We start from the raw sequence: 21154 nt of genomic DNA, 5'->3' as shown, positions 1-21154 counted from the left end.
GAAAGTCCTTTGCCCTCTTTGGGTTTCCATTTTCCCTTGGTCAGATGGGGAAAGGATGTTGAGTCAGATGGTTTCTGGGATCCTCTGATTGAAAGTGCCTACACTCAGGAGCAGCCTTGGAACCCAAGCCTCTGGTGGGTCTTTTGATAGGGGATTGGGTCAGGGACTCACCTATGCAGCTGTCATCCTGCACTTGGTAGCCAGGTGGGCAGATGCATCGGAAAGCTCCATCCAAGTTCTGGCAGGTCCCAGGTGAACAGGTCCCAGGAAAACTCACACACTCATTAATGTCTGGCATGGAGAGAAGCCACTAGATGTTTAACCCCAGAGTCAGAAGGTCAGAGCAACTGCTTGGGAATTCCAGGATGGTTAAGAGCCCCAGCCCCCAGGATACCTTCCACCCATGGATGATTACACTGGATGAAAATGAGCTACAGGCAGGTTTTAAGGCAAGGAGAAAGCCTACCACCTATGATTCATCTGGGACTCTACGGAGTATCCCTCTGCATCTATGGACCTCCAGGTAAGTTCAACTGTGGGTTCTACACATCTCAGAGTGGCAGGAAGAGGAATCCTTCTTTCTACCCCAGGCCACCAGGAACAAGGAGAAGAGGAGACACTAACTAGAAGTCCAAGTCACTTTATTTTGTTGATTTTGGGAGAGTAAGATGAAACACTCACTTTTTAAGTAAATAAGGAGTTCAGTCTCTGGTCAAGAAATACGATTAGCAATTGAGAAAGTATAGATTTCTATCATTTCCCCTTCAGGTCTTCCTGACTTTGAAATTAGCTCTCCGTCTACTATGCTACCTGCCCCTCTTATTTCTGAAATAAGGCATATTCCTCAAGAAACAGGCTTTTTGTAGAGCAGAAGGGACCTTTTATTTTAGATATGGCTCTACTACATGGCATCATCATCTAATGTCTGAAGGTGACATTTGGAAACATTCATTTTATTGTTTAGAGCTTTCCACCCAATCCCACTCCTAAAATAAAACTTTGGCCTGTCTAGGTCAGGGATTCTTAATGTTTTGGGGGTATGTGGAATTAGGGACCCTTTTAGAAGGCTGGTGAAGTTTATAGACCCCTTTGCACGATTACATTTTTAAAAATTAAGGAAAGTTATATTTCAATTAGTAAAGGTTAGTGAAAATAAAAATATAATTTTTTCTCATCAAAGTTCACAGACGCCCTGAAATCTAGCTATGCTTTTGCAGGGGTATTTGTGGACCCCAAGTGTGAAGAACCCCTGATCTGGGCCTAGAGTATACTCTAGTGAATCTGTGATGAAATAATGAGATTTAGCAGATACTCAAAGACCCACCTGGAGATTAATCTAGACTGATTGAATCAAGTGAGAGTGATTAACTGCTGGTTAGCCTACTTCAAGTTAACTGGATTGTAATCACACCTTGAGAACACCTTCAGAATCAATGGATTTGGATGATGCTAACCAATCAGCTTGAAGCAGTGCGTAAGAACCGCCTCTGTTCCAGACCTATAAAAAGCTTCCACAATCAGTTTGCTGGAGAGAGTTCGTGATTGAAGCAGGCTTGTGGCAGAGGAGTTGAGGAAGACCCAGACCAGGCTGGAACTCTAGGCTAAATAGGCTTTTTTCTTAACTTTCTGAACTCCATGGGAATATCCGTATGCTTTAATGAATGTTTAATGCCCAAGGACTGGTGCTAAAGCTTCTAATTTAAGGTGACCACAATTAAGATTTTAAACATCACAAATCTATGTAGGTGGGTGTAAGGCAGAAAACAAAACAATTAAGCCATTAGAAGTTTGTTATGGCTCATAACTCTTTGGCTACCTTTATTGGACATTATGCTCTGGAAGAGCCAGAAACAGCAGGCCTCAGTGGAATCACAGCCTATGTTGCAGTGAAAACTGTGGATTTCCTTCTTTAAATAGCTGAAGGATGACCCGAAACCCTGATGGGGCAGTCAAGGACCCTGAACCTAAGAGCCTTGGGAACTGAGATCCTACTGCTTCTCTACCATTCTCCTAGGAAGCAGCCCCTGGGTAGATGCAGCCTGGCCCTGCTCCTGAAGGTCCATAAACACAGCTACTGAAGGACCCAGAAAAGAAAGTCCTTATCTCCAAAGTCCTTGGCATTGTCAAATGGTTTGCCATCAGAAACTTTTATCACTCGATCAGTGGCAATGACATTACAGAAGAGGCAATACCATCTACTCTGCTGCTGCGTCCTAAGGATCATGAGACTTTTCCATCTGACTTGTAGCTGAAACCTTCCACAGGTGTTGTCTCCACCATTAGAATGTGAAGGGGGGCTGGCTTACTTCTCTGTTTGTATTCTCACTGTTTTTAGGAGAGCTCTTGGCTCCTAGTAAGAGCTTAGTTGATGTTGGGTTCGTTCATTTATGGAAATAGGCTCAGACTTGTAGGAGTTACTGTACTATGGTGGAAAGAATACTGTAGTCAGGAGAAGTGGGTTCAAATCCCAGCTCTGCCACTTCCTGGCTATGTGACCCTGGAAAGAACAGTGAATCTTGATTTTAAAACCTCATTTTCCTCATTTCCAAAATGGGGATAATGATACTTGCCCTTCAGAGGGTTCTTCTGAAGAAAACACTTTGCAAAATAAATGGGACCTGTCATTAGTATCATTAATGTTCTGTTTGGTCCCACAATGAGGGCCAGAGGTCTAAGAAGAAAAAAATGAGAGGCCTGACAACTAGTACTTCTCTATCGAGAACCAGGAGCTGGGCCCCCTAAACTGAGAACTTGCTGTCATACCAGTTGGCACAATGACTGCCTAACACTCACCCACACAGTTCTTGCCATCGGCGGTCCTTTCGTACCCCTCATGGCAGAGACACTGGAAGGAGCCAATGCTGTTGATACACTGTCCATTCCGACACACTTGCCCCGTGAGGGAGGTGCACTCATCAATATCTGTGGAGACACAAGCACAGGGGGCTGGGCTCAAGATCCCAAAGAGTCTGAAAGATGCTGAAGATGTTCTCCAATGCAATTCAATTAATCTGATTGACACCCTGATCAATCACAACTTCAGAGGACTGATGGTGAAACATGCCTCCCACTTCTCAGAAGAGGAATGGTAGATTAGAAGCATGCATGGTTGGATATGGCCAATGGGTTGATTAATTTTGCTTGACTATACCTATTTGTTATAAGGGAGAGTGCTATGGATTGATAGACCACATCACTGGGTAGTGATAATGCAGGAAGGAAGAAAGGAAGGAAGGAAGGAAGAAGCATGAATAAAACATTTAAATAGAATAAAAATTCAATTTAATTTAGAAATGAATAGCTGGTCAAGAAGGTGGCATCAGTAAAGAGGATTTGGATTTCTGGACCATGAATTAAAATAAAGTAATGATGGACTAGTGGCTGGGGATGGAGTACAACAAACAAATGGACTTTTAAAAATGTAATTGCCTACAGTCTTTCAAATCAAATTCAAAGAATCTGAAATTGAAAAAGGCAGAGGAAAACTGCTTACATATATCCACCAGGCTAGTTATCATAGGGCATTGCTGCGCATGTAGGAAGAAAAATAGCAGTGAGATTCCCCGAAATTCTCAGGAGAAAAAAAAAAAATCCAAGAAAAGAGCCTGCAGTAAAACCCATGGTCTCAGGTATCTATAAGCATATGCAAAACGTGGATAATAAGCAAAGTGAACTAGAGATCCTAACAGAAGTATGCAAATAGAATTGTGATGTCTTTCCCATCGAAGTTCACAGATCCCCTGAAATTTCTAAGGTAGGTATTACTAATGCTGGGAGCTCCTTGAGGGAAGGGACTATCTTTTGCCTTTTTTTTTTTTTGTATCTCCAGTGCCTAGGACATAATAGGCATTTAATAAATGCTCAGTGACTAATTTATTTGATTTGCTGGAATTCATGAAAAAGATCACAAGCCTGTGACAGAGGCATGATGTAGTAGGAATAGGGAGGACCAATTATTCAGACATCTGCCAGAGTTCTCTTTTGTCAGAGTGGCTAATAATTTCATCCCTCAAAAGGTGGTGGAAGTAACAAAGGGATTTATAATTTTATTTTGGGGGGGATTTATAATTCTTAACCTAATTCTCACCATCGATGAGGAATTTGCTGTTAAGGTTGAAATGAAGAAAATCTTGGTGGAAAGTGACTACTCTCCACTAGAACTGGTGATAGAGAAGGAAAGAAAATTGGGGCAGAGTTTGACATGAATCCCGGATTTAGAGAGAGCAGATTTCAAAGAGTTCAGAGAAAGGAAATACAGGATCTTGGGACTAAAATTCCACAGGAAAAGTTCATTTAGGAGGAATGGGAAGTGCTCAGCAAGGACATTCAAGTATGAAAACAAGAAGAAACATCCAAAGTAGGGGGGAAGAGGAAGTTGGGGAAAAAGACCAATGAGGTTGCATAGGGAACAAAATAGCCAACAACTTAGATTTTTAAAGGACATGTACGGAAGGTGGGAAGGCGGGGCACCTACCTAAAGATGAATTCCAAAATGGGGCATGTGGCAATATGAATAGTGTCAGGAATGCTAAAGCTCCAAATGAGCTGGGTTAGCAAGGAAAGCTAATGATAACAAAAAGTTTTTTAAAAAATTTTTTTAAAGTTATACTGAGGGAAAAGCAGAAGATGAAAGAAGGGGCTAGAGTGGGAGGGATAGGATAATGAAAATAGATGACAGAGAAAAATGCAGAACCACTGAACTCTTGTTTATCTTCCTTCCCTCCTTCCCCCCTCTTCTCTCTCTTCCTTCCCTTCCCTTCCCTTCCCTTCCCTTCCCTTCCCTTCCCTTCCCTTCCCTTCCCTTCCCTTCCCTTCCCTTCCCTTCCCTTCCCTTCCCTTCCCTTCCCTTCCCTTCCCTTCCCTTCCCTTCCCTTCCCTTCCCTTCCCTTCCCTTCCCTTCCCTTCCCTTCCCTTCCCTTCCCTTCCCTTCCCTTCCCTTCCCTTCCCTTCCCTTCTTTTCTTCCTTTTCTAAGCTAGGAAGGAAATGGCCAATAGGCAGTTGAAAACCAAGATAAGGAAGTACATACTAAGAGAACACCCAGCTCCCCTTGCTGAGTTCAATTTACAAGGCCCAAATGAACAGCATCCTAATGTGCTGAAAGAACCAACTGATGTTAAGCTGTCGCTAATCTTTGATAAGTAATTTTCATAAGGCCAGCTCTCAAGGCCTTCACCCTCACACAAGTGAATATAATAATGGGCAGGCTGTGATGGGGGTAGAGATTTCAGCAAAGACCAGCAGGGAAAATTTGAAGAGGGAGGATTTACTTTGAGTTGGGAGAAATGAGAAGGATTCATGAAGAAAGTATCCTTTGAGCTAAGACTTCAAAGAAGAGAAAGATTCTAAAAGCAGAGAAAAGAAAGAAGAGCATTCCACAGTCAGGGAAGATGGCGTATGCAAATGCATGGTGGTGGGAATTATCAGGAGTCTAGTTTGTCCAGAACTGGAGGTGTGTGAAGAGGAGCAATGTGAAATCAGGTTGGAAAGGAAAGTAGGTTGGACTCTGTGCTATAGTCATGGATTTAGTATGAGGAGGATCATTAGAAATTATCCAGTCCAGGGGGCAGCTAGGTGGCACAGTGGATAAAGCACTGGCCCTGGATTCAGAAGTTCCTGAGTTCAAATCCGGACTCAGACACTTGACACTTACTGGCTGTGTGTCCCTGGGCAAGTCACTTAACCCTCATTGCCCCGCAAAAACAAAATAAAACAAACAAAACCAAACAGAAATAATCCAGTATAATCCTCTTATTTTAAACAGGAGGAAATAGGTCTAGAGAGATTAAGTGACTTGTCCCAAAGATCTGAGTTCAAATTCTATCTCAGACACTTAACTAGCTGCGTGATGCTGGGCAAGACCTTACTATGCCTCAGTTTCTTCAACTGTAAAATGGTGGGGATAATAGCATTGATCTCACAGGGTTATTGTCAGGATCAAATGAGATAACATATGTACCATGCTCTGCAAAACTTAAGCACTATAAATATTAGTTGTTATTATTATTCTTCTACTTGCCCAAAGTTACGCAGATAGTAGATAGCAGGGGTAGGATTTGAATACAGGTCTTCAGACTCACAAAACCAGTACTCTTTGCACTGTGACACTGCTGTTTGTATTTTGTTCTATAGGACACAGGAAGCCGGTGAAGATTCTTTTTTTTTTTTTAGTGAGGCAATTGGGGTTAAGTGACTTGCCCAGGCTCACACAGCTGGTAAGTGTTAAGTGTCTGAGGCTGGATTTGAACTCAGGTCCTCCTGACTCCAGGGCCGGTGCTCTATCCACTGCGCCACCTAGCTGCCCCCGAAGATTCTCGAGTATGCATTAGACCTGTGTCTTAGGAAAACTATTTTAGTGGCCATGTAAAGGACAGACTAGAAAGGGTGAAAGAAAGGATTTAGGCAGACCCGTTAGATCTGTATAGACCAGTATAAGACAATCCTGTCCAATAGAAGGTAAACTCCCTGAGGGTAGGGGCTGTTTCATATTTGTCTTTGTATCTCTAGTGCTCGGCATAGTGTCTGGCATATAAGGCATTTGCTTAATAGATCCTTGTTGATTGACTGCTCCCCACCTTTTCCCCATAGCCATCTCTACATCCTTTTATCTTCGCATTCATACCCCCCTCCTTCTTGCCCACTTTCCCATCCCTTCTCTTTTCCTCCTCTCCTCCCATCTTTCCATCTGCATCCCATTCCTACCTCTTTCTCAACCTCCAGTCTCTGGACTGAAGAAAGGCTGGACCCATTCAAAGAGGAGGCCAAGACAGGTGAAGCCCCATGCCTGGGGCTTCCCTGAGATCCAGGTGTCCAGGCTTCTGCAGTGGAGAGCTCAGGGGGGCAAGCTTACCCATGCAGTCGCTGTTGTGTGTGAGCTCAAAGCCGGGGAAGCAGAGACAGTTGTAGGAGCCCACGGTGTTCTTGCAGGTCCCATTGCCACACGGCTGCCGGTCACACTCGTCGATATCTGTCCAAGCAAACCATCAAAACCTCTGCTCAGCTCTAAGGCCCCAGTCATGGGGAGCTGTCCATCCATCCCTCTGGCTTTCACTCTCTTTTTTGCCAGTCTTTCTCCACCTGGGTGTCTCACTTCTCTTTCTTCCGCATCTGTATTTATTTTTCTGTCTTTCTGCATATGTGTTCCTCTCTTCTATTTGTATTTCTCTATCTTGATCTGTCTCTCTCACCTTTGTTCCTGTTGTCTATCTCTTTAATCCCTCTCTGTGCCCCTCCTCTCCCTGTCTCTCTCCATCCTCTCTCTGCCTTTTTCTGTCTTTTGTTCTCAACATCCCTTTCTCTTTTTAAACTCTCTTTTCTCTGCTCCTTTCCCCTCTTTCTTTGTCTCTGTTTCTACCTTTCTGTCTGTCTCTGTACCTAACTTTGTGTGTATGTCTCTTGCTCCATCTCGATTCTGTCTCTGTTTTTTTCTCATTCTCTTTGTCTTTCTATCTTTGTGTATGTTTCAGTTGGTTTTTTTATCTCTCTCTTTCCGCCCTTCTCCTGTCTCCTTGTCTATCTCTCTTTCCTCTTTCCGCCTTCTTTGTCTTTTGTTCTCAATGTCTCTCTAATCTCTTTTTCTCTCTGTTCTTCTCTCTGTTTCTGCCTTATCTGTGACTCTTTATGTCTCCATCTCAATTCTATCTTTCTCTGTGTATAATTCTGTCTTTTTCTCTGCCTCTCTGTGTAGGTCTCTTTCTCTTTGTATCTTATTCTTTATGTCTCTGTCTTTCTGGCTCTGTGTATGCCTCCTTGTCTTTCTCCTCTCTGTCATTCTCTCCTTTCTTCTCTCTCTCCCCCTCCCTGTCTCTGTCTCTCTTTTCCTCTCTCCACCACTGAGTCTGAATAGGTCACACTCTGAGAACTGGAAGACCCTAGGGAGTTGGGGAGAATGGGCGATAGCAACACAAACCAGTTAGTGTCTGACACAGAAAAAGAATCAAGGTCAGACTTCACTGTGTACTGTGAATGTACCATCATTCCTCTCCTGGACTTCTGCTTAAGTATCTCTTCACTCTCTGTCCCCTCACCCTTTAGCTCTTTTTTTTCTGTGTTGTCTTCCCAGATTACAAAGTAAATTCCCTGAGGGCAGGACATGTCTTTTTGCTTGTATTTGAGTATCCAGTGTTTAACATAGTGACTGGCATATAGGAAGTCCTTAAAAAATGTTTCTTGCATCCAGTTGAACCCAGGGCAAGGGGGGAACAAAGAAAATCTGAATCTGTGTCAAGACAAAAGTGCACTTCAAGAGGGGGACCTAAAATGGGGATCAGGGAAAGAGCTCTGAATCATCTGAGTGGCACTGGCTCCATTCCTCATTAATGTGGGGAGCCAGTTTCTTCCTCATTCACCTAATAAAGTGCTACTATTTGTGTGACCAGACCCCTTGTCTCAGATTCATCCCTGAGCACAGACCTAGGCAGATCCATGTTTGACTTGGGTCAAAATAACCATTCTCGGGCAGCTAGGTGGTGCAGTGGATAGAGCACCGGACCTGGATTCAGGAGGACCTGAGTTCAAATCCAGCCTCAGACACTTAACACTTACTAGCTGTGTGACCCTGGGCAAGTCACTTAACCCCAATTGCCTCACAACAAAAACAAACAAACAAAAAACCAAAACAAAACAAAATAACTGTTCTCATTTCTCTGGGGTTTTTTTTTGGGGGGGGGCAGGGCAATGAGGGTTAAGTGACTTGCCCAAGGTCACACAGCTAGTAAGCGTCAAGTTTCTGAGGCTGGATTTGAACTCAGGTCCTCCTGAATCCAGTGCTGGTGCTTTATCCACTGAGCCACTTAGCTGCCCCCTGGGGTTTTAACAAAGAGCTTTCCTCACACCTTGGATGCTCCTTTCTTACAGATGAGGAAACTGAGGCCAAGCAAGAAGAAGGGAATTGTTCTAGGTCACACACAGCTCATAAGCACCAGTCAGCACTCCAATTCCAAAGCTCTTTACCACAAAAGCAGGACGACTTTCTCATTTAAGGGAGGCACCTAAATCAAGAGCAGTAGCCACCTTGGTAGGGGCAGCCATGTAAAAGAAGATTGTTGGTAAGGGGTTATGACTGTGACCCCTTCCCCCCCCCCGCCCCCATCCCCAGGTTCAGTGACCTAGCTGAGGGGGCCAAGTGAAAGGATACGCACCCATGCACATAGTCTGGTCTGCAGTGGCCTTAAAGCCTTGGTGGCATATGCAGGCATAGCTTCCTTCAGTGTCCACACAGTCACCATGGCTACACACATTTGCGATCTCTTGGCACTCATTCCTCCCTATGGAGAGAAGGGTGTGGATGAGGGAAGCCCAGGCAGGTGGGGCTTTAGGCAAGAGAAGCAGGGCTGGTTTCATGCAGGTTTCTGCCCCAACCCTGGCCAGGAGAGGCTGAGCATCTCCCAAAGTCATAAAATCACAGAATCTCAGTCAGAAGGTCTAGATCTTCTCTTCAACTCCCCGACAAACCTCCATTTGCCTCTTCACCAGTTTTTGCTCTTGGTTCTGCCCTCTGGGGCCAAGCAGAAGGAGCGCACTCCTCCTTCCACACCAAAGCCTTGGGACCACTCCAAGACAACCATCCTGTCTCCACTGTAAGGCTTCTCTTCTCCACATCAGAGATCCCCCAGGCTCTTCAATTTCATGCTTCCCCACCATCAAGTTTCCCCCTTCCCTAGACACGACCCAGGTGGTCAAGAGCCTTCGTAAAGTGAGGTCCCAGAGCCAGAGAAAATGTTCTAGATGTGGCCTGAGAAGACCATTTTCTCCCATGTTATTGAACTAATGCTCCTATCAGGTGGACAGTTTGGGCTTCTATGCAATACTGTGGCAGCTCATATTTTGCTTTAAATTCACTATGCCCCTCCCCTCAATCTTCCTCAGATAAACTGCTGTCTAGCCATACCTTCCCCATCTTGTATTTAAGAAATTGAGCTTTTGAAACCAAGGCAGAACTTGGCATTTATCCCTATTAAGCTTTTTCTTATTAAATTAGGCTCGTCTAGATCTTTCTGAATCCTGACTCCGTCATCCAATGTATTAGCTTTCCTTCCCATGTGTGGGTCATCTGCCTAGCTCATAAGTGTGCCGTCTGTCCCTTTATCCAGGTCATTGACAAACATGTTACATGAATGGATAGCCATGCGGTCCTGGGTCTTCACTCACTCACCCACACAGGCTCCGCTAGGGGAGAGCTTGTAGCCGCGGGCACACTCGCAGCGATAACTGCCTGGGATGTTGATGCAGTCCGCGTGGCGTTGGCATGGACTCTCCCCACTGCTGCACTCATCCATGTCTATAGGGGGAAGAGAAGATGAGGGGGAGTACTTTAAGGTCTGATGAGGACCTTAACCCAACCCGTTCATTTTACAGGTAGGGAAACCGAGGCCTGGAGAAGGGTCCATGGTCACATAGCAGACCTGGGTCTCCCGGCTCCCAGTGCTCTTCCTATTTTACTCAGTTCCTGAGGGGCTGGGAGGGAGCATCACAGAAAGGTTGGATGTCAATGGGACCAGAGAGAAAACCACTGCTGAGAAGCAGTCTGATAGCTGGCAGCTACAGAGAATCTCCCTCTGTCTGCAGGGGCCTAGAGATCTCAGCACCCACAAATAGGCTCCTGTGACTTGCTCACAAACTGTAGGACCCTGTGAACCTGATCACTAATTACTATAAGGATATGCTGCTAGCCCTTGTATGGGGGAATTAGGATTGTCAATACACCAATGAGTGTGTGCCTCTGTGTCCCTGTGTGTGTGTGTGGTGGGGGGGAGTGCCTATTGAAGAGTTCTCTTGGCCATTTTCTCTTCTAGCATCACAGGGTACACTTGGCAACACCAGAGGTGTGAGAGCCTGGGTGTGGGGTAGCTCCCTTGTCCAGGACGATGGGGGAAGGGCAATCCCTAGGCAGTGGGGTGGGGGAAGGGAAGGATAGGGAGAGTCTCCCTGGGGTATCTCTATGGGATTGTTGGAGGACCCCCCTGAAAATATTAGTGGGAGAAAACATTAGGGGGATTCAAGGGGCAGCTCCCAAAAGATCTTCTGGGTTGGATTGGAAGGATCTACCCAGGGAGTAGGGTCAAGGGATTGGGCCGGGGGCGGGGGATCTCCCTCGTAGAGGGCTGGGGAAAAGTCTCCTGGGAGGCTGTGGGCCATTAGGGGCCTTTTTCTTGGAGAGAATGGGGTGGGTCTCCAGAGAAAGGGAAGCTGTGGTACCCTCGCAAACAAGCAGGACACTGTTGTAGCTGAATCCAACCGGGCACTCGCAGCGGAAGCTGCCGATCTGATTGATGCAGACGCCGTTGGTGCAGATGGCCGGGATTTCGCTGCACTCATCAATGTCTAAGGATGAAGCAGGGAAGGGGAGTGGTGACTAGTCAGTGACTGGTCAGAGGCATGGAGTGGCAGAGCCCAGGAGTGCCCGGGTGGGAGACCCTCCCTGCCTGAACCTGGAAGTTTTGCCCTCCCTGCCTGAGAGTTTAGACATGCAGTTCCCTGAGTACAAAGGTATGGCACAGCCAGAAAAGCCTGGGTGAAGATCAGGATGAACAAAAGCCGGCAACAGGCTGGGAGAAAAGTAGGCAACAAAGACTGAATGTCATCACAAAAGGCAGAAGACCAGAAAAACAGCCGCAGAAGCAGCAGCAAAAGCGGGAAGAACAATAAATAATAAACACGCCTGCTTCTTCAGAAAGACCCTGACATCAGGCCTGCCAGGGCACTTACCAATGGGTTTCCCTGTGTGGATATCAATTATGAAGCCTGGAGCCTGGTTCCCACACAGGATCTGGTATTCAGCTGGTGAGGGAGGAAGCAGAATTGGGGGCCTGAGGGTTCAGAAGGAGACCCCAGCCTCTCCAAGACCCTCATCTCCCCCACACCGATTCCCTCCCTCCCTCTCCTTTTTGGAGTTGCCCCACCCACACACCCATGGGACCCTCTGTCAGCTCAGTTTCCAGAAATACAAAAATCACTCTGGGTCTCAGTTTCCTTATCTCTAAAGAGGATTGGACTAGATAACCTTTAAGGTCCTTCCAGCTCTATATTTATAATCTCCTGAATAAAACTTAGTCTCCCTGAAAAAAAAAAAAGACTTAGTCTCTGCCCTAAGAGTATAGCAAAGATAAGACAAGGAGTAATTAAGGCCTGAAGAACAGACACAGGCCTAGGGGAGGGCAAAGGGAGAGAGATAATGCAGTGTAATAGAAGATACCTTGGTTCCTGGTTCTGATACTAACTCACTGTGTGACCTTGTTAAGTGTCACCCCTAGTTTTGTGCCTCAGTTTCCTCACCTATACAACAAGGGGGTTTGACTAGATGATCTTTTTTTTTTAAGTGAGGCAATTGGGGTTAAGTGACTTGCCCAGGGTCACACAACTAGTAAGTGTTAAGTGTCTGAGGCCAGATTTGAACTCAGGTACTCCTGACTCCAGGGCCGGTGCTCTATCCACTGTACCACCTAGCTGCCCCTTGACTAGATGATCTTAAAAACCTTCATGTCCCTCTCACCCACCCAAATCTTCTCTCTAGCTTATCAATGTCCTAAAATGTGCCCAGTATTGAACACAGTATTGTAGATGTAGTCTGACTACAGCAGGGAACATAGTGCTTTCACTTACCTCCTTCTATACACTCTGACTCTCTGAATGCAACCCAGGACTGTACTGGGTTCCTTGGCTGCCATGTTACACTTCCAAGAAGCTAATATGTTTTTACAAACAAACTTTTTTCTTTCTATCTTGTACTTGAGAAGTTGGCTTTTAGAACCTGTGTTAAGACCTTACATTTATCCCTGTTATGTCTTATTTGACAATTTGATCTACCATTCTAACCTGTCAGGACCATTTTTAGTTCTGATTCTGTTATCCAACTTGTTACCTATCCTTCCTAGCTTTGTGTCATATGAAAATTTGTCATCTCCCGTATTTATCTAAATCATTGCTAAACATGTTGAACAGCCCCAGGGGAAAGGACAGATGGGAGGGGGGCACTCTACTAGAAATCTCCTTTCAAGCTGACTGATCCATCCTTGGGGGTGAATTTCCTGGCTAAATTCAACCAGTTCTAAATTTGCCTAACTAGATTATCATCCTGCCCACTTGTCCACAAAGATAGCATAAGATAATGCGTCAAATGCTTTGTTGAAATCTAGGTAAACTGTCTACAGCACTTTCCTGTTTGACTAGTCTTAAAATTCTGTCTAAAGAGGAAATAATAGTAGTATGGCAAATTCTGATCTCAATGGCTCTTTGTGATCACTGCTTCTTTTACTAAATGTTTATAAACCATCCCTTCAATAATACATTCAGGAATATTTCCAGGAGCCAAAGTCAAACTCTCTGACCTACCAGCTTGTACGTACTTTATGTTCCAGATTTTAGGTTCTCCAGAATGAACTAGTATCTAGTTATGATAATAACATGTTTCTAGGGCACTTGAAAATTTACAAAGTGCTTTTCTTACAATGTACTTATGAAATAGTTAGTGAAAATATTAAATATTATCTTCAATTTAGATTGAGGAAACACAGGTTCAAAGCTTAATTGAATTGTTCAAGTCACAAGATATGGCTTGGAGCCAGGATTCAAATGAAGAGATGCTAACTTCAAGGTCAAGGTCCTTCTTCTATGTAGCAAAGCTTGGACTTTTTGAACCCTTTGAGTTCTGGCAGATGCATGAAAATGATAGATAGATACTGCTGGCCCAGCTACATTTTAATTTAAAATACAGATTTTTTTACTTTTAAATTCATATTCTAATCTTCAGCAGAATAATCTACCCACCCATTACAGACACCTGATTCTGTTCCTTCCTGTCTCTCCTCAACATCTTTCCATTTCTAACTGCCACTATTTCCACCTCTCCCAATCATTTGCATTTAGAAGCAACCTTTGGATCAGACCACAAATAGGGGCTGTAGGGAGAAATGCAAACCTACATATATCTCCTGCAGAAGCTTGGAGCTAGGGTGTAGGAGGAGGGAGAAGGAGGAATCTTAGAGTGTTGGCATGTGGTTACTCACTGCTGGCAGAACAAAGGATGGAGGTGTGAGCACTCACAGATGGCCAGGATGGGAGGGGTGTTTATGGTCATTGACAGTTGTTTGGATTGGGGATAGAGATACGGTCACTTACAGGTGACCAGGTCAATGTAGACATGTAGTCACTAAGCTAGTTGGGGCAGGGATCTGGTGATATGGTTACTCATAACTAGATTAGGAGAGGGAGGTGTGGAGATGAGATTGCTTCTGGTTGACCAGGACAGGAAGGAGGAGGCTGTGGTCACAATAGGTGGCTTTCTATTGCTTCCAGGATAAAATACAAATGTTTCTATTTGGCATTTAAATCCCTTTACAACCTGACTTCAGACTACCTTGCCAGGTGTATCACCTATTCCCCCCCCCCCCCATGCATTCAACATTCCAGCCAAGCAGGCCTTTTTTGCTCTTCCTCATATATCATAGTACACCTCCCATTTGTGTCTTTGAATAAACTGTCTCCATGCCTGGAATGCACTTCATCCTTACCTCTGTCTTTTAAAATCTGTAGTTTCCTTCAAGGTCAGTTCCAAGGTCACTTCCTATATGAGACTTTTCCTGACCTCTCCTAGCTGCTAATGCCTCCCCCTGAAAAAGCACTTGGCAAATTTTAAGTGCTATATAAATGTTAGCTATATATTTTCATATCTGTAGGCATGTACCTTGCACATGGTAGGCACTTAAGTGCTTTTTCATTAATTTGTTCATTCATTCATTTATTGCATCTCTAGCATTTTAAACAGTGCCTGGCACATACTAGGCACTTAATAAATGCTTAATGAAGGGAAGAGGAAGTGTGGTCAGTTACAGCTAGCTGGGGCAGGGAAGGGGAGGTGTCTTCTTCCTCTAGGAAGAGGATATTGGCCACTTACCACTGGCCAAAGTGGGAGGGATGATCATCATCCATAGATGGATGATGGAGGGAAGAGGTACATGGTCACTCTCAGCTGGCTGAGGGGCAATGGTGCTGTGGATACTCCTTGCAGCCAGGCCAAGAGGGGTGTGCAGCCAGGTATGGTTGACCAGGATAGGGATAGGGTGGGTTTGGTCACTCACAGCTGGCTGGAGCAGGACAAGGCTCACAGGGCCGGTTCCAGGCCTTTCCAATGTTGTATGAACAGCAACACATCTTCCTGGTCATGTTGAAGGCCAGCTCATTTTCACACGTGTCATTGTGGTGCCGGTAACACACGCTCTTCCGCACGTCTGCAAAGCCAGCAGCCCAAATGTGGTTCTAGCTAGGTTTAGGGTGGGGAGCAGGTAGAGGCCAGATAGAGAGAGGCGTGGGGAGAGAAGAGCCAGGAACCAGAGAGAAACAAAGGGATAGGGATGGGGAAAAGATGGGAAACAAGTCAGAGAGAGACAGAAAAATCAATAGAGGTGAGAAGAGAGGTAGGGAGAAACAAGGAGACACTGAGGGAGAAGTAAAAAGGGTGAAGGAAGAGGGTAAGAAAAGGCAGGGAGAGAGTGATGAGAAAAAAGGTGAAGGGAAGAAAGGGAAGCAGAAGGAGAAATAGGGATGCAGAGAGACTGAGAAAGATGGGAAAAGAAATGGTAATGGGGAGAGGACAGAGAAGCCAGGATAGGAGAGACGCAAGGAGAGATGGGAATAAGCAAGGGTGAAAAGCAAGGAATATGGAGAGAGGGGGATGGGGAGAAGGCTGAAAGGAAGAAAGGAAGAGGGTGAGAGAGGTAGGCAGAGAGATGGGGAGAAATAGGAAGAAAGGGAAGAAGGCTGGGGGGAAGAGAAGAGGGAGATAAGGAGAGAGGAAGCTGGAGGTAAAAGCAGAGAGAGGAGAGGAAGAAGCAGAGAGAAAGTGAAGAAGAGAGGGTGCCTGAGTATAGAGGAGAAGAGAATTCAGGAAAGGGGTAGAAGTGGGGATCGGGGTGGGGAGGGAAGAAAGGGAGGGGAATCCCACAGGCATATCCCATGGGAAACAGGCAGCAAAGAGTCTGAAGAAATTGGTACCATAATAAACTTTCTTTGTCTCACTCTCACTTGTTGCCCTTTCAGCCTCCTCCAGGGACCAGGACAAATGGGCTTTGATTTGTTCTATTTGCTAGTTCTTCTTCTTGGATGTCCCCCATTACTTCCTTTCCCCTCATCAGTTGTTACAACCATGTATCCAAGCTCTTCTCCCTGACAGTCCCCCTGGTGATCACCCCCACTCCAATCTTGATGCTGGTCTCCTGGCCGATTGCACTCCATACTCACACGTAGCTCCCTGTAGTTTCCCCTCTTGATTATGTGATTACACTCCATACCCACACCATACCCCCTTTAATTCCCCCTGGTGAACTTCGTACCCATGCAGTTGTTACCACCGTTGACCTGCATGTACTCTGGGGGACAGACACATGTGTAGTTGCCCAAGGTGTTATAACAGGTCCCTGGACCACAGATGCCAACATGGGTGGAGCATTCATCAATGTCTATAAGAAAAAGACAAAAGACCAGACCTTCCTTTACACCTTGAAAAGCACTTTGCACCTCTGTTCTGTCCTTATCATAGTCTACATTATGGGATAGTTATTCAGTGCAATTAATTCATTCATATTTTATAGGGTAGTTAGAAAAATTCTTTCATCCATCTATCCACTCACATACCTACCCATCCACCCATCTGCCCGCCCATCCATCCATCCATCCATCCATCCATCCATCCATCCATCCATCCATCCATCCATCCATCCATCCATCCACTGCAAGGGACAGAAACTCTGGTTTAGTAGTCACATTTGGATTTAATGTGGCTTTTTTTTTGCAGGGCAATGAGGGTTAAGTGACTTGCCCAGGGTCACATAGCTGGTGTTTGAGGCCAGATTTGAACTCAGGTCCTCCTGAATCCAGGGCTGGTGCTTTATCCACTGCGCCACCTAGCTGCCCCCAAGTCTTGGCTGTTTCACTGACTCACTGGTCAACTCTTTCCCCTGCCTTGATCTCTATTTTCCATTCTGCACAGTGAGGGGTTGGATTTCTAAAGTCTTGTCCAGTTCTAGGATTTGAGAAATGGATGATTCCTGTTGCTCTGAGGTCATGAAGAGGTGACGGGGTTTACTTGGGAAATAAGAATAGTGGCATGAATAGAATCAGATCATAAGAAATGACAGATATGAGGAATTCCAGGAAATCTTGGAAGTCCTGTGTAAACTAATGCAGGGTGAAATGAGCAGAACCAGAACAATTTACATAAGGAGTAGGATGATGTGAAGGAAGACAGGACTAAAAATGACACCACAACTCTGATTAAGGAAGTCATTAATGTCAGCTTTAACAAACTTCCAGTGAAGCAGCCTCCTGCCTCTTGGTCCAGAAGTAGTGGACAAAGGGTGCAGAATGAGGCATCCTTTGTTGGACACAGCGACTGTGTCAGTTGGTTTTGTTCAGCTGTGCTTCCTGAAGACAAAGGAGATGCTACTGGGTTGTGTGAGAGGGTCAGTTATTGGGAAGTCACAGCCGTGCAAATTAAAGATAGCATCAATAAATCATGAATTAAAAAAAAAAAGAGAATAAGGACTTTAGGCTAAAGACATCGATCATAGAGTCATAGATTTAGAGCTGGAAAGTATCTCAGAGGTCATTTTCCTACCCCTTCCTTTTGCAGAGGAGGAAGCTGAGGCAAAAAGAAGTTAAGTGACTTGTTCAAAATCACACAGCCACTAAGTACCTGTCAAGATTTGAACTTGGGTATTCTTTTTTTTTTTTTTTTTTTTTTGAGCAATGAGGGTTAAGTGACTTGCCCAGGGTCACACAGCTAGTACGTGTCAAGTGTCTGAGGTCGGATTTGAACTCAGGTCCTCCTGAATTGAGGGCTAGTGCTTTATCCACTGTGCCACCTAGCTGCCCAGAACTTGGGTATTCTTGACTACAGGTCCAGCATGCTATCTCTCTTCTCCTACTGTGTCCTTATCCAAATTTGTCTCCCACCCCAGACTATTAGGTCCCAACCCTTGATTGTGTCTGGAAAGGAGTGATTTTAGCCTCATGTACCAGACCAAGAGCTGAGGGAGTAGCTCATCCTGGCCCTTCTGGAACCCTATCCTCAATCACTCCAGGTGCCCAAATCCTAGAGCCCCAGGACAGTCTGAGCAGGGAGCACTCACCCTCACAGATGCGGGTATCTTCATTGAGGTAATAGTTCAGGGGACATTCACACTGGAAGTTGCCGAAGGTGTTGACGCAATCTCCCCCTTGACACAAACCAGGGAGCTCTTGACACTCATCAATGTCTGCGGAAGAGACTCATGTCATATATCCCAGAGGCAGAAAGCCCCCAAGAGGCCCCAAGCCTTGACTCTTCTGGGCAAGGATCCTCATGCTTGGTAGCTGGGAATATTGAGAAACTGAGGGGGTGGGGCAGGAGAAAAAGACTCTCCTCCGTGCTCTGGTGCTGGGCATTGGCTCTTCTAGGGGTTTGGGGTACAGGCCAGTCATCACCACCTGCCCTTGCCTGACATCCCTTTGTGTAAGAGAATAAGTGTGCCCAGGCACGTGCAGGAGAGCCCTAGATAAGCATGAACCTAGTTAGTCTCAAGTCTCTCTAATTATTTTCCTTCCCTTGAGTTTTTCTCCTTTTCAATCCATCCTTCACAAAACCACCAAAGAGCTCTTCCTCAGGCATGGTTCTGACCATGTCATTTCATCTTAAGTAGATGCTGGGGACTCTCTTTTCCCTCTAGGACTGGATACAAATGTAAGCCTACCTTTTCTGCTTGGTTATACAGTTATCCCTTCCACATTGTGACTTTCCCCATCGCGGTTTCAATATATCTTGGGTTGGCACAAGAAATTAAATGGGAATTTTGGGGAAGGCCAGCAGACAATGCAGAAAAAAGTTTAGAAATTCAAAAATGCATAAAATATATGTATGGTATTGTATAATATCAAGAAAAAAGAGAAGGGAATCTGTGAAGGCAGAAGATTTCTTTTCTGGGATGAAGGGCCAAAACATTTTACATGGATTTTTTAGATCCCCTAACTCCTGTCATGTGGAAGGGATAACTATATATTATTCTCCTTCACACTCTTCCTGGTAGAGCCATATTGGCCTTTTTCCTGTTTTTCTTTTTCTATTTATTTATTTCTTTTTAAAATTTAATTTAGTTTTTTCTTTTCTTTTCTTTTTCTTTTTCCTGTTTTTCACATATGACATTCCATCTCCCACCTCAAGCCTTTGCCCACGCTGTCCCCCATGCCAGGATTGCTCTACCCCTCCCCCCTTCCACTCACCTCCCACGTCCACCTTTTGGAGCACTTAATTTCCTTCAAAATTCACCTCAAATGCCACTTGCTACGTGAAATTTTTCCAGATCTCTCCCACCAACACTCCCTCTCAAATTAGTTTGCATTTTTGCATATAATTTACATGTACTTAGTTGTATACAAGTTGTCTCCTCCAATAGACTGTAGGTTCCTTGAGGGCCAGAATAGTGTTTTTTTGTTCTTGGATTCCCTGTTTAGCACAGTGCCCCTTATCCAGAAGGCATTTAATAGATGCTGATTGATTGCCTACTTGAGACAACTGTTTCCTTTGTCCATATTCTAGCCCCACCTGCACTCAGGTTGGTTTCCAACCATCTTCCCATGTGGTAGCACTCTGCCTACTGCCTGATGCCCTTAAACATCCCTGTGGAACTGGTGCAATTGCTGCCCTTTCTGGTCACTCCTCTAATGGGTAGTAGTGTGGAGGGAATGTTTCCTGGCAAATAGAAATATCTGTTTCTGTTTTCTTTTCTGAAGTCTGCAGCATCTCAATCCCTTAATGGCTTTATTCGGTAATAGGAGTCACATGCCCCAACTTCATTCTGTCGCCTTCCAACAGGTGGGTGCCATATGCTGTTCTCATCCTCTGAGAGTCAGCACCTTTCCCCCACACCTCCCTCTTCCCACCTCCAGGGGGTCATAGAATTGCTTTCTCCTGCCATGCAGGGAGTCCCATCACTCCTTCCCATTGGAGAAGCTAAGAGTTAGAACTCACCCTCCAGGATGACTGTGATGGGGTTGGGTCTGAAGCCTTCTCCTCCAGGGCACAGAGTCTTATATTCAGCTATAGGAAAATGGGAAGCAGATCAGGGGCCGGGGGCCCATGTCTAGAGAGGGAGGCATGAAACTGAGCACAACAAGGGAAGGAAGAATCCACAAAGGGACTGGGTCTCCACAAAGTCCTATGAGGCTTCCTGCCTGCCTCTGGGTATAGCCCCCCTCCTCACCTGACCTCCACAACCTCTATGTGCAACACCCCCCATCTGTGTCCCCAATGCCTCTATTTTAGGCCCCCTTCTGATCTGTCCCCACTGCCTCTGGGTGCAGCCCCTCTCCCCACATGACACCCACACCCTCCCCATCTGGATCCCCACTGCCTCAATTTGGGTGTAGCCCCTCCTAGTTCCTTCAGAGTTAGATGTCACACAGGAACTTCCAAAGAAACCTCTGGGGCTTGAGGCCAGGGGAGGAACTGCGCTTTATATCATGTTAAAAATTCCTTCCCTCCCCTCCTTGGGTCTCACATATCCCTTTGCGACTCTATCTATCTTATCTGGCCATGTTTATTTCCATGTGCTCTTTCTCCCCCAATGCCACGCTTCCAAACTTCCCTACTTCTGTTAAAGGCACTGCCATCCTTGTAGACTCCCAATTCAGAACTTCGGCATTAGCCTGGACTCCCCCCTTCCCCTCCCCTCACACATCCAGTCATTTATCAGATCTGCCCGTTTTTCCTTCCCCAGTGCCTCTCCCATCCGACTTCTTCCCTCTACCCACAACTACTGCCTCATTTCAGGCCGTCATCATCTTGCCCCCAGATTAATGCAATGGCTTCCTAATTGGCCTCCGAGTGTCTCCCCATTCCAGGCTATTCTCCACAATGCTGCCAACTTGAGTTTTCTTAAGTTCCTTTTCTAGATATAACCCACTCAATCACTTCCAGAGGCTTCTGATTGTCTGTAGAACAGGAGTTCTTAACCCTGGGGGGATGGGCGGCCATTAATCCCCAACAGGTTTATGGAGAGATTTCAGAGGGTCCATGAACTTGGATGGAAAACAAGATTATATCTTTATTTTCACTACCTTCTTTTTGAAAATCTGCAGTTTATTTATGTATTTTAATATATTTTAAAAATTGAATTCCAACCTCTCTCC

At 45.4% G+C, this 21154-nt stretch overlaps 1 protein-coding gene across 1 annotated transcript in view; it reads right to left on the bottom strand.

Annotated features, from left to right (window-relative positions):
* Positions 1 to 21154, bottom strand: part of FBN3 (fibrillin 3) — a 116555-nt gene that overhangs the window by 27066 nt on the left and 68335 nt on the right. The window contains exons 38-48 of the mRNA XM_043990366.1: positions 19995 to 20063; positions 18121 to 18246; positions 16324 to 16449; positions 15073 to 15222; positions 11705 to 11776; positions 11195 to 11320; positions 10152 to 10277; positions 9139 to 9264; positions 6849 to 6965; positions 2794 to 2922; positions 172 to 291 (exon numbers count right to left, since the gene is read on the bottom strand). Coding sequence (XP_043846301.1) covers positions 172 to 291; positions 2794 to 2922; positions 6849 to 6965; positions 9139 to 9264; positions 10152 to 10277; positions 11195 to 11320; positions 11705 to 11776; positions 15073 to 15222; positions 16324 to 16449; positions 18121 to 18246; positions 19995 to 20063 — 1287 coding nt within the window. The remainder of the gene's footprint in view (positions 1 to 171; positions 292 to 2793; positions 2923 to 6848; positions 6966 to 9138; positions 9265 to 10151; positions 10278 to 11194; positions 11321 to 11704; positions 11777 to 15072; positions 15223 to 16323; positions 16450 to 18120; positions 18247 to 19994; positions 20064 to 21154) is intronic.

This window comes from Dromiciops gliroides, chromosome 1 (genome assembly GCF_019393635.1).
Source record: "Dromiciops gliroides isolate mDroGli1 chromosome 1, mDroGli1.pri, whole genome shotgun sequence".
Lineage (NCBI taxonomy): Eukaryota > Metazoa > Chordata > Mammalia > Microbiotheria > Microbiotheriidae > Dromiciops > Dromiciops gliroides.
The sequence above is the reverse complement of the archived record's forward strand: the minus strand, read 5'-3'. Positions and strand labels throughout refer to the sequence as shown.